Genomic DNA, 13,298 nt, shown 5'->3' on the forward strand with positions numbered 1-13,298 from the left:
GTAAAAAAGTGGGGGGATAAAAGGCAAATGACCGTTAATGATGAGGGGACATGTATCATAATATTTACTATATTTCAGATTCTCCTCCTCCTTTCTAATTATTTCCCCTTTTTGATCCCCCAATCTCCAAGTTAGGGTTTCGTTTTCTTCTCCAATTGGAACTTGAAAACCTAACTTGGATCCATCCTTTCATATATTCTGTATCTATAGTTGTATCTATTTCCTTTTTTTTTTTTCAATTCTAGGGTTTCCGATTAAATTATTCCCCAAAGTCAAACGCCAATCATCATTTGATCGCTTTGTATCTATAGGTGTTGATTTATAGATATGAAGCACGCGAAGAAGAAGCGATCGCGGCCGTCCAAGCAAGTCAAAAGAGAGAACAAGGTCGAAACGGATCGAAAAAAGGAAGAGACCAGGGTTTTGAATTGTTTAATGGAGGCTTTTAGTTCTGTTTCTGTAGATGAAGCTAGTTTAGCTTACAAACAAGCGAATGGTGATGTGAATAAAGCTGCGGAGATTTTAGGTGGTTTGGATGATCGGGCTGTGTCGTGTTCCAGCTCGGTCAGTGGGAGTTGTTTCAGTTCTGAGGTTTCTGGTTCGAATTCGAGTTCGGAGATTTTTGCTTCGAGTTCAGGGTCTGAATTTTGTGGGGAGAATAAGAGTGGACCGCTTGTTGATGTGGTCAAGGCGAGGCCTAAGAAGAAGGTTGTGGCTGCCACGGGGATGGTGTCCGCGGTTTTAGGGAAGGATTATGTGAACTCGGCCACGAAGAAAGGGAAATGTGTTGGTGATGGGAGTCCAAGTAAAGAGGAGTTGGAACAGTTTTTGTGTTCGATGCTCGGGGACGATTGTGAATTGAGCATGGGCGTGGTTAGAGATGTGCTTTGTGAGTTATTTTTTTTCCCCGAATTTTATTATTTTTTAGAGAAGTAAAATAATTTTAATGTGATTGGGCGTTATAGCTATAGTTTTTTTTTTGTCAAAGTAAATGAGCAAATGCATTACATTGATTATCATATTATTGATGTGAGTTATTTGGTGAAAAGCTGCGTGATACGAGAATTTACTGTATTTTTTTAATTTAAAATTTTGGCAGGTCAGTGCAAATATGATGTTGAACAGGTAAAAACGTTGATCTCTGATTCACTTATTGTAAGACAAGCTTGAATAAATTCACTATTTAGTTATATTTATGTTATTCTAGTTACTAATTGAAGTCAAGTGAAATGTATTTTATTTATATTTACAATTAATCATCTTCCATTGCATCTGAAGGATATCTTAACTCTTAAGTGGTCGCTAATAGCGAGTGCAAACGGTATTCCAACTTGTACAGGTTATTTATCTATGGCGTTGCTTGATTGTCACTGTTTTTAATAGATTAGACAAAGCATGACCGAATTACCTTGCTCGTGTTACTCTTTGAGCCGGTTTGGGTAGGCGTAAAACAATGACTTATGGCTTATAGTGACTTAAAGTGATAAGTGTAGTTTAAATTGTCTGTTTGGATAATTTTATATTACAAGTGACTTCTGAGTTATTAAAATAATATAATAAAAATAAATTTGATAGTTTATTTATTTGAGTGTTGAAATGGACTTTTATTTAAAATAATCATAATAAAATAAGTTGTTCAAAAAAGTATGTTCTACCAATTTAATTTTTACATGCAATGGACCAAATTTATAACTTTATTTACTTGTTATCCCTTCTTTATAGGGTATTGCACAATATTTTTGCTTCATATCCTAGGCTGACTCTGTATTTCTTGTGGTTTCCCTCTTCATTTTAGTTCCTATGGCGATCTTCTTGAAATGCCTTCTCACTTCTGCATTCTCAGCTTCTTCTTCTTCTTTTTTTTGGTCATATTCTGCATTCTCTGCTTGCCTGAGAATATTTACAATTATTTTTGCTTTTTTTTTTTTGTAAGTATTATATATACAATTGAAGTTCAGAAAATTTGTAGATTGGACTAAACAGGACCAGGTATTTTTAAATTTACTATTAGTTTTTTTCCTGATGTATGTATGAGCTTTGAAGCAGGTTTATGTAATTATCTTAGTAAGACATCAAGTCAGCTTAAATAGGCATTAACATTTAGTTTTTTCAGACTTTGAGTGTATTGCTTGAATTATCTGCTTCTGCAGGTTTATGTAATTATCTTAGTAAGACATCAAGTCAGCTTAAATAGGCATTAACATTTAGTTTTCTCAGGCTTTGAGTGTATTGCTTGAATTATCTGCTTCCTCAATCCAGCACTCGTCTAGTGGCAGATGTGCTGAGGATTTTTATAACATTGCAGAAGATACAGGATCCATTCTCGAATCTAGCGACTATGTAAGTTCATTAATCTTTACAAAGGTGTGTGTTCATTGAAGTTGTTTTATTTAGTGACCTCGTCATTTCCCTAGGCAAAAATTGATCATGATTGATGAGAAATTTTCTGTTTTTTTTTTAATGATGGTGCTATCTAGTTGGTCATGGATTCAATTATGATATATATGTTCTAAAAGAGATACAAGTAGTATTTGAAGTAGTAGTAAAAGGTTTGAAGTTCTGACATCTTAAATTATGTGTTGTAAAATTATGTATTTGCATATAATATCTATTTTTTCTGCATCTTCAAACACATCTTGTAATTTAATCATCCATCAGGCTTCTGTTCTTTAATTATGTTGGACTTTACATATATATTTTATTATGCCTATGTAAAGTTCGAAGCTCAAAATTTGTATCGAGTACATAACTTGAATGATTCATTACCATTGGAAGTTATGTTGCTACCCCCTCCAACACACATGGAAGGTCATACAGAGACTATCATATCTTACATTGATGTGTATGTTAAATTGTAAACTATTTTATAACTTCAAGTTCAAGGTATTTACGAATCACAGTTAGGATAGTTCTATTAGCAGATTGGCTTTTCAAAATTATCTTTTAGCATCAGCATGTAAGAAATTTATGTAAAAGATAAATTATTAGTTGTGGTAATATTATTTTTTACAATTAATACACTACATAGTTTGAAGTATGATATATGTACAGTGATAGGAGTAACAATATACAAGCCATATATGTTATCTGGTGAAAATACTGATTTTGAAATGTGTACAGTTTATAGATAGAACATCTGACTCGACTTCTCATTCATCTGAAAGTGAACTTCAGGACAATGTCTGGCCTGTGGGTTATAATAGCAGGTAACTGTTTTTATGTGATGCTGCTGCTTACAGTTTAAATGTTCAATTTAAGGATCACATTTTTCTGATGAGCATGGTTTAAAAATCTGTTTTTTGTTTGTGTTAATTAAGGTTGAAGTTCTGAAGTAAAAGAAAATAATCATCTCTTTCTGTCTCTTTCTATAAGAGGAGGTGCTTTTGAAGAATTGAGGGCAAGAAAAAATATTATTTTGAAGAAATTCTCAGTATGCGCTTCTAGAATGCATATCTTTATCTAGGTTGACCATTCGTGTTGGATAAATATTGTCAAAGTTTAACTTATAGTGATTTTAAGTTTAATTGTGTCATTTATCTATTTTCAAAGTCGAATCATTACGGTATGGTCAGTCATTTACATGTACTTGGCTTGAGATGGCATATTTCTTATGCATTATGCCAGTAACCACGTAGAAATTTTTTGTAAATGGTGAAACTAACTTTAAGTCATGAAGCATATTGCTCATTCTATCATGAGCAGTGCTGAATTTATCATTAAACTTTTAAGGTGTAGGCGATAATATGACACTATGATCTAGATTTTAAATTCATACCCTAATCAATTAAAGTCAAATCAGCAGGCCCAAGTTGAGTCCTGAATGCAAATTTTAAAAAGTTAATATTGACATATAATATTAACTTACAGACTTTAACCATGTACTTACAGAAGAGTAAATTTTGGAACACTTCCAAATAATCTGGCAGAACCACTTCTGGAAACCCACTTTGCAGATGTCAACTAATACCAATGGCCCAGTTTATTTTAATAGTAAAAAAGTAGCTGAGTTCAAAGATGGTTAACAGTATTAAATACCACACAACAGTGGCTTTAAAATGATTGTTGATAGCGTCTGTATAGCAGGGTTTACGCAAATATACGTACTTACAAGTTATTCAACTAGTGCTCAATTTGCATATGCCTTTCATTTGGGCTTCTTCGGGATTTGAGTATCTACTGTAAGGCATTAGTTTCAGTTTGGGTTGCTTTAGTTGGTTGGGAGTGTAACATGCCACATCTGTTGGAAGAAGGTTTGAGCATTTATAAGTACAAGTCAACAACTAATGTAATAAAAAAGTTGTTAGCTCTTGGGACCGGTATATGGTGGGTTGGATTGTTGGGTTGTGGATTCGATTGTGGGATTGACAACGACGTAAAAGGTTTGAGCCCTCTTTTAGTACAAGTCAACAACTAATGTAAGTTATCAACTCTTGTTCTGTTAGACTGACTTGTGTTGGGTTTTTGGGTTCTGTGTGCATTTGGTTGTGGGCTTAGGTCCTTATAGGGGGTGTCTTAAGATCTACAATGTCATCATTTTTTCAAGACCAATTAAGTAAAGAGTCTTTAGCTATTTAACTTTTAGCTATTTTTTGTGTGTAAGTAGGTTTTAGCTTTTAGCTATTGAGCAAAAAAATAATAATTTAGCTTTGTGTTATACTTGAAACATGGCTATAGTTGGTAGTTCTTCAGTATAGTGGCTCAATATGCCTATTGGCCCCTTTGGCTCATTAGAGATTAGTAATCTAATAGCAGTTACATACTATTATTATGTAACTGATCAATGATTGAAATGAAAATACATCAGCACCAGTGGTAAGTTCACGAATTTAGATCTTAGTTAATATAACAACTTTCAAGCAGTAAGACTTGATGCACTAAAATATTTTATTAAAGTTGATCCTAAATAAATGAATACCTTTGGGTTCAGAAAATGTTTTCAGTTATTGTGGTTTAATATACACTGTTCCTAATAAATTTAGGGACCCGAAAAAATAATTCATTTGATTAGCTATTCACCAATCCAATTCATTTATCAAGGTTTCACTGTAAATTTGAGGGGTTCTGATATCTTTTTTGTGTAACTCTATGTTGTTTCTTCTTTCTCAAGATCTTTAAGACTAAAAGGCAGCTCATAGTGTTCTCTTTTGCTTGACTTAGCTGAGATTCTAAAAGAACATTTTTAGAAGTTGCCATAATTGTATACTTCCAAGGCTTTATTAGTATTTTTGTCTGGTGATGAAGTATAGTTGGCATTTGAAGCCTTTTGTTAGACTTCTTACATCAGCTTGACAGTATTTTTTCAGAATATGTAATTAAATGTGTGCGCACTCGTACATATGCTGTCTTAAGAATTACAAGAAATCTGACTTATGATTGGGTGGTAACGGAGTAATTTTAATGAATGTCATTTTCCTATTTGCTTCAGGAATTATTACAGTGCGCTTGTTGGTTCAGAAGCACCCTCTTCGGTTAGCGCTGAAGTTTCTAAATCAGAACTGCCGTGGAAGGTTTTAGAATCTTTGTTTAATACACCCAAGAGTTCTGAACAGAAACCTAGTACCATGAACTGGAGGAACGTAGTTAAGAAAATGGAAGCTCTAGGCAAAAGTTCCCAGATATGCAGTTCTGTGAATGATGAAGAAAGGATGCATGTGCATGGTATTATTACTGCTCATGTCCTTTTGTGCTTTTAGCTTGCAGGCCTTCTGTATTCTTCTGCAATCACGTTAGTTGCAGATGAGATGCCATGTACATTATATGCATAGCTTAACTGTCCTGTTTTACACTGTTTTCTTTTGTCCTTCAGTGTTGGTGTATTGCCCGTTTAAATTAGGTACAGTATCTTGTATTTATTGTCCCTGGTAGTACACTGTTTTACTGTTTTTGTTGTAGCTAAAGGAGACGAGTATCGAGTTTGTAGAGAATCTGCCAGGCAACACTGGGATATGATGAAATCATGTTATCAGAAGGTAGAATTTTGTTGATATGTTTTAATTTATGCTTGTCATATAGAATTTCAAACGACTTGGCTTTTAACTGGTACTGCATTTTCCTGCAGGCAGCCACAGCATATTCGAAGGGCGAACGTGACTATGCAGCTTACATGTCTGAGAAGGTGATATATGATTTTTTTTTTCTTTTTAAGTTTTGCATTCAGGTACATGTTTAGCTTTTCACTTATATATTTCAATTTTCATCCATCATGTACTTGCCCAACTGTTTCAGGTACATGTTTGATGAACTAATGCATCCTTGCTATATGTGTTATATTTAGGCTTCTAACAGTTTACCATTGAATGATCAAGATTGTAGATTTTTTAATACATATGCATGGAACTTGAAGGATTCTTGAATTGGATGCACTGCTTGAAAATGATTTATTTTGGTCCTTATATGTATTAGATACTGCCCTTGCTTCTATCGTGAATGCCCAACTCAAGGATTGTAATTTCTGTAGTCGAATTGAAACATGTCATTGTCTAACTAGGAGCTTGTTTTGGTCAAAATACCGAATTTTCCTTGCACAATTGGTCGTACTGACATGATTTTTAACATCGATTCAGGGAAGGACACATAATAAAATTGCTCGAGAGGCAGATGAGAAGGCAGGCCAAGATATCTTTCAAGCTAGGTTGGTCACTGTTTTGCAGAAGGAAGTTGTTTTGTGTAAATTTACTATGCTAATATCGCCGACTGTACTGTAGAAACAAGAGCATAGAGAATGTGATTACTATTGATCTACATGGACAACATGTCAAACAAGCAATGAAACTTCTTAAACTTCACCTGTTATTTGGTGCATATGTCCGCTGTAAGCATTTGATATATATTTTATGTTTCTGGTTTCTAATAGTACTTGTGGGACCTATTAATATGGTTTAATATGTAGTAATTGTTTGTTTGCTTCCTTTACTTACATTCATATTTTGTAGCTGTGCGGTGGTTCAGAGTTATCACTGGATGTGGAACCCATGGTATGGGAAAGTCAAAGCTGAAGCAATCGGTATGCTTCTCAACCAGCTCACTTCTTTATCCTTCATCATCATGGTTTTTAGACTAATGTAATCAATGCCTCGATGGGTTGCAGACTTGTTAAAAAGCTTATCTTGACAATATAAATGTAGCACATCAGGAGTTTATTCTTTATTCTTAATTATGGAGCATGGTTCAGTTCCCGAATTAGGAAATTAGCTATTCGTGTTGGTTTTGGAATAGACAGAATCTTTGCAAAACAGTTAGAAACATTTTTGTTGAAGTAGAAATGTTGAGCTTTGACTACGAATTTGACAAAGTAAATGAAGAAACACGCTTCTGTTCTATTATATACTATATAATTGCACAATCGTACTAAATAACATCAGTTTTTCTACCATAACATCACATGCATATAATATAGACTGCATACGCTTACATTATATCTTCACATGCGCAAAGCATATATACTGCAACTAAGCACTATAAATATAAAAATATATGTATATGATACTAACCTGTGTGTACATACATTTCACTTCCTAAAGCTCAGCTGGTTCAGTTCAACCATGATTTTTTTCCTGCGAAAATTCCAGACTAATGCCATTCGGTTTGGTCCAAATAAAGCCAAACTGATTTCTATAAGGAACAAAACGAACTAAAATTAACAGTGCAGATCGATTTTTTGGATTGAGCTCGCTTTTGCTTACACCTGTGTATAGGATTGAAAGGTTTTAATTTATAACATATTTTATTTGAGAAATTGAATTTTTTTTAATGAAATCTTCATATCTTAAAGTAGTATTGTAGTTGAGTTAGACAAGACACGTTTTAAAACTCTTTTAAACTATTCCAAAAAGGAAAGCAGCTTTCCTGAAAAGTTAAATTATTCAGTAATCAGTATTAGCAAGACTATGAATGTAAACTATTATTGGCTTGCAGTTACTTAAGACAGCTAAATATGATAACCAGCTTTAATGATAAGGTCGGTGTTAAGTTATATAATGTACTCAGCTAATTTAGGCAACCATTAAGTGTGTTCTTATTTGTTTGTAAAACAACGCCCAAGCTTGCTCAACTTTTTTAGAAAGTAGCGAGCTGTTGTTTTGTATACAGGGATTTTTTTCTAATAACTATTAGATGATATTGTTACTATCATTAGCTGAAGTTGCTAGTTGCTGCCTGTAGGTTGCTAATCTCTTGCAGAAAGAAGGTATTCAATGGAGTGAGGAGAACAGGGGAACTTTACTCATTAGGCTTGATGGACAGACTGAGTTTGGTTTTTTAGATACAGATAGTGATACTGAATAGTATTGTTTCTTAAGTTTCTTCTTAGTAACGGCAGTAAAGCTTGTGTTAATATCTGGACCGTAGAAAATCGAAGGATCTGAATCTTAATCCTGTGCTTGTTTGTGTCACATCCAAATTTGCTGGATAATACTACCTCATTGGACGAAGATATACACATAGAGTATTGGTGTTGGATGCCAGTTTTTTGCAGATATTCTTTCCTCATTTCCTAGTTCTGGAACTTCAAAAAAATGTTGACAACTGTGTAACATGTGCATAGATTCTCAAAGAAGATTCTGCAACATGGACAATCTAATTCTAGTGTTTCCCTGATAATATCAAATTGTGTACAAAAAAGTTGGTTAAACTTGAGCTTGATCAATTATATTCTGTGCATTTCTTGTGTTGGAAAGTTGTTTTGAATGGTTGGGTGTTATTTGTCATGAAACACTGGCACTGCGCATCATTACAATGCTGGAGTACATGTAAGTATTATCAGGGTTACATGTTAAGCACCATCAGACGGACTGAGCTATTAGAATCCTGGAGCTGATACAATTGGTAAGTATTGAAGACATGTTTATATGTTTTCCTTCAAATTCTGTGCTACAAATTAGTGTAGTCAAGCGCATATGATTTTTTTCATAGTTGAAATTATAAAATGTACAATAAATTAAGGTTATCACATGTTAACTTTGTCTTTTAGAACCTTTAGCCTCTGCATTTACAGGTCTAAGAGTTTTAATATGCTTTTATCAATATCTTGATTAGATGCCTGGAATCTCTATCTGGATGTATCTGTGATCGATTTAAATCATATACTTGGTTGTTAAATCTGCTTAATAAGACCGTTTTGAGTAAACTTTTTTATATCAGTACTATTGAATTATTGATCATCAATACAAGACAGCTCAAACTTAACTTTTACATAGAAAGATGACAAAAGAAATACCGCAACTTCAAAAATAATATTATCAGCTGTAGTAACTTGTTTTATGATTTTTTATATTAGTTTCTGAATTGGAGAAGGCCTTTTTTTTTTTTTCTCAGTAGCTGCTGCTGGATAGAGACTGGTGAGTGCCTGAGTGCTGTAGCTCGCAAGGCTTTTGGTAAGAAAATGTATTTTTGTGTACATTTTATCCCTTTATTCGTTCTGATCTCCTGGTGCATTTAGAGGCCTCTCTTTTCCTAGTTAAGTTACATGGACTCTTTTGACCCCATGCCTGTGTGATCAGATAAAAATTAGTGTAGGTATGAATCTGAGCCTTAGGGTTGGAATCCAGTTCACCTTGCAGAACTAACAATCAAAATGAAATCTAATGTTTCCTCATATGTCGCAAGAGATTTAAACTTTTTATGGAGAGGAAGATTCGTTGAAGACATGTTTATATGTTTTCCTTCAAATTCTGTGCTACAAAGCGCATATATTTTGTTCATAGTTTGAAATTATAAAATGTACAATAATTTAAGGTTATCACATGTTAAGTTTGTGTTTTCGGGTCTTTAGCCTCTGCACTTACAGGTCAAGAGTTTTAATATGCTTTTATCAATTTCTTGATTCGATACCTGGATCTCTATTTGGATGTATCTATGAATCTTATGTAAATCATTTATTTGTTAAATCTTCTTAATAAGACCATTTTGAGTAAACTTTTTTGCATCGCTAAAATCAAATTATTGATCATTAATACAAGACAGCTCAAACTTAAGTTGTACATAGAAAGATGACCAAAGAAATACTGCAAAAATAAAATTTTCAGCAGTAACAACTTAATTTATGATTTTTTATTCTAGTTTCTGATTGGAAAAGGCCTGTTTTTTCTCAGTAGCTGCTGCTGGATAGAGACTGGTGACTGGTGAGTGCCTGAGTGATGACACTAACCCTGCCCCCCTCCCCCAGTTCATACTTCCGCACAGTTCTGCATCATGAAGAATCGCCATTGCGGCTCTTAAGTTTTCTGTTGATCTCTTTTCAGCTCTAAAATGGCCTAGTATAGTCTGCTATGATGATCTATATCCTTTTTTTCCCCACTAGTTTTGGAGAAAATAAACAAAAAACATTCATAAACACTAAGAGCTTGTTTGGCAACTTTGAAAGCACTTTAAGCTGAAAAATGTCTATCTATCTAGTAAGTCAGAATTTAAAGTCAGAAATAAGTCAAGAAATAAGTCAGGAACTGATTTAAAAGTCAAGAATTAGTTTGAGATATTTTTTTTAGCCATTTTTTTTTTAATGATAAAAATTGTCCACAAGTCATAAGTTATCTGTAAGCTACTTTTATCTTTATTATGACATTTTTAATAACTCATAAGTCACAAATAAATTATCCAAACGAAAAAGATTGTCACATAAAGTCACAAGTCACATTTTAATTAGTGTGAGGGTTTTAAAATCAACTCAAGTCACATTTTAATCTTAGTGAGCGGGTTCTAGAATTAAAGTGTGCTATTGACTTGTAAATGTACCTTGTACTGCAACGCCTACTTCTATATGGATTACAAGCCCTTGTCGTTTGTGCAAAACATGACATCCTAATAGCCCGAAAATTTGAATGAATTTGAACGGCAATAAAATCTTTGAATAATAAATTCATAAATAATGAAATAACAACCCAGACTGCTTCTCAACAGAAGGAAAATAAAGTGTACAGAAAGAATTCCTGGTAGCTTAGAGCCTTGGACAATAGCATTCTGAGGTCGCAAGTAGTTTCTGTTTGAAAGATTGTGGCATTAATAGTCAAGCAGATCCACTGCTGAAGAAATCCTAGTTAATAACCTCGCAGTTCTCTCTGATTTCACCTTCATTCCCTGTCAAAACACCGAGAGAGCCAAGGTGTATCATAGCCGCTGCAAAATCAGCTGCCCACACTTCAGGAAATTTTGAATAATTACTCACAAATTTCGCCGTCGAAGGGGTGGTTTCGAGTTGTTGATCTAATCCCAGTACTCCCATCTTCTTCTTCAGATTCTTGTAATACTGGCTATCGAGCCGATTAGGGGTCACGACATCAAGGTTCACCTTTCCACCACTGACTGAATTTTGTGGACATTTTCTCTTCAGAAAAGATGCATATTTTTTATCCAGAGATGGATCTGTGGAGTTAGGTTTATTATTGAATGTATAAAGGCGGGAAGAAAAGAATCTACAATCCACAATTCCAATGGAGTGAGCTCCAAGAAGTGCTGTCATTTCTTTCATAGACATTCCCTTTCTTGAGAAAGATTTGAATATGGTTGCAATATCAGGACCTAAAGGAGGTAGGTTTTCTCCAGCTTCGTCGATTGAGGAAACTGTTCCATCACGACGTCCTGATGGAAGTCTATAAGAAAATCCACCAGCGCGGAGTGTACTGTCACGGGCAGCAAAAGCTAGTATGTCTGCGCATGACACAGTCTTGGGGCATTGAGCTTCAAGCTTGGCCTTGGCCTTATGAATGACCTCCATTCCTCTCAAGGTTGCCCCATTCGCGCCATGATCTTGCTCTGATTCGTTTCCTGGTGTCGACTTTAGTAGGAGGGAAGCATCACAGCCCTGAGATAATCACAACAGAACATAGAAGAGTAGAATTAATTGTTTTAGCTGCATGAAAAGTGCACTTACAGGAAATTAACATAGCTAGCAATGAAAAGTATGCTTAGGTGATCATTTACACATAGGGGCGGATCTATAATTATTTTCCTAGGGGACGTCCAAGCACATTTTTGAAAAACACATATATATTTTAAAATTTTTTAGGAGCACTTTATAATTGTGTAAAATTTAAAATGATGAAAACATGTCAAAAAATGTTTTAGGAGAACAGGTGTGACGTGTCCCCGGGCCTCTTACTATTTACACACACGACTTACTCTGACAAAGCAGTCATGAAAATAGAGGCGAATAAGACCAGCAGCTATCCCCGGATTCTGAGCAATTGCATCGCTTACAGTCCTCCGCACTATTCTTTCAGCTGCTGGGCAAGATTTGCCATAAAAATTTTGTTTCAACGTTGTGGTATTCGCGGCTGTCGTAGTTTTGAGTTCTGCCATACACATTGTGAAAACGATCAGGTACACGATCATTGCTGTGTCAGAATTTCTCATCTTAATGGAGCTTAGAAATGTAATTTGGAGAAACTACTCTGAGTTTAATTTGATTGAAATTCATACTGTTACAAGTGAGTATATATAGGCCCGTTTTGGTTTAACCTGAGCATAAACTCTGGAGACTTGCCAGGAAGGGACAATTGTTTGTTTTATGTATGTGTGAGCATTATATAAAACAAGACGGTGAAACAATAAATGAAGAGCTCTTTTGTTTCATTCAGTGTTATCGTCACATATGGCATGCATAGGGTGAATTTGTACTAGTGTTTCAAGTGATATTTACAATGTCAGATCTTTATATTTAATCATATTAGGATTAATGCTCGATAAATTAAGTTAGAAGTTGTGAACAAATCTCAGTATATATTTTATACCTTGTAAGAAATGCCAGAATGCTTAGAATATCAGCAATTTGATTTGCTTCTGCCAGGATGCATATGCTGTTTTGGCTTGTATTGACGTTTAAAGGTAAAAGTCACAAAAACAAAACAAGAGGGATATAATGTGACCAGGTGTTTATTGGCTTTTAGCTAAGCAAGTAATTAACTTAACTAGACGCTGGCATGCTAGCTGATTGAGTTTGGAGCGGATTTCATCATATTTATCTCCGCACCGCACATAACATAAGTTATCCAAACTCAATCCATTATATTAGCAGGTGTTGAATTAATATATATTTATCCGCTTCACGTGGATGCGTGTTACTTATCTATTTATATAAAAAATTATTATATTTTTTATATAAAAAATATATTTCTTATAATATATGTATTTAACTCTGGCCATTTTTGTATATATAAACATTATTAAATATTTTACATGAAATATAATAAATTTTATATTTTTGCAATAAACTTGATAAGTATCTAATATGTGTATGAATATATTGCGGGTCAGCACAGGACGGAGTACATAATATCCATATCCGCTCCTTATCCGTATTTTCGGGT

At 34.2% G+C, this 13,298-nt stretch overlaps 2 protein-coding genes across 2 annotated transcripts; one reads left to right on the forward strand and one right to left on the reverse strand.

Moving 5' to 3' along the window:
* Positions 1–45: 45 nt before the first annotated feature.
* On the forward strand, positions 46–8,667 carry LOC108207936 (SMR domain-containing protein At5g58720). The gene is made up of 11 exons (XM_017378383.2): positions 46–889; positions 1,100–1,125; positions 2,218–2,340; positions 3,121–3,206; positions 5,426–5,658; positions 5,893–5,969; positions 6,059–6,115; positions 6,564–6,631; positions 6,705–6,811; positions 6,933–7,003; positions 8,161–8,667. The coding sequence occupies exons 1-11, from the start codon at positions 328–330 to the stop codon at positions 8,281–8,283; spliced, it is 1,533 nt and encodes a 510-aa protein (XP_017233872.1). The 5' UTR covers positions 46–327; the 3' UTR covers positions 8,284–8,667.
* A 2,166-nt stretch (positions 8,668–10,833) lies between these two features.
* Positions 10,834–12,413, reverse strand: LOC108207695 (peroxidase 5). The gene is made up of 2 exons (XM_017378130.2): positions 12,112–12,413; positions 10,834–11,794 (listed from the first exon to the last, which is right to left on the reverse strand). The coding sequence occupies exons 1-2, from the start codon at positions 12,343–12,345 to the stop codon at positions 11,027–11,029; spliced, it is 1,002 nt and encodes a 333-aa protein (XP_017233619.2). The 5' UTR covers positions 12,346–12,413; the 3' UTR covers positions 10,834–11,026.
* Between the last annotated feature and the right edge of the window lie 885 nt (positions 12,414–13,298).

The sequence above is a fragment of the Daucus carota genome, chromosome 2 (genome assembly GCF_001625215.2).
Source record: "Daucus carota subsp. sativus chromosome 2, DH1 v3.0, whole genome shotgun sequence".
Taxonomy (NCBI): Eukaryota; Viridiplantae; Streptophyta; class Magnoliopsida; order Apiales; family Apiaceae; genus Daucus; species Daucus carota.

What these genes read in the sequence shown, in the direction of transcription:
- LOC108207936 (XM_017378383.2), top strand. Translation starts at nt 328, where the DNA reads ATGAAGCACGCGAAGAAGAAGCGATCGCGGCCGTCCAAGCAAGTCAAA. An exon ending in CGTGGTTAGAGATGTGCTTT is followed by an intron (nt 890 to 1,099) that starts GTGAGTTATTTT and finishes AAATTTTGGCAG; the next exon opens with GTCAGTGCAAATATGATGTT. An exon ending in CAAGATATCTTTCAAGCTAG is followed by an intron (nt 6,632 to 6,704) that starts GTTGGTCACTGT and finishes ACTGTACTGTAG; the next exon opens with AAACAAGAGCATAGAGAATG.
- LOC108207695 (XM_017378130.2), bottom strand. Translation starts at nt 12,345, where the DNA reads ATGAGAAATTCTGACACAGCAATGATCGTGTACCTGATCGTTTTCACA. An exon ending in TTCATGACTGCTTTGTCAGA is followed by an intron (nt 11,795 to 12,111) that starts GTAAGTCGTGTG and finishes TGATTATCTCAG; the next exon opens with GGCTGTGATGCTTCCCTCCT.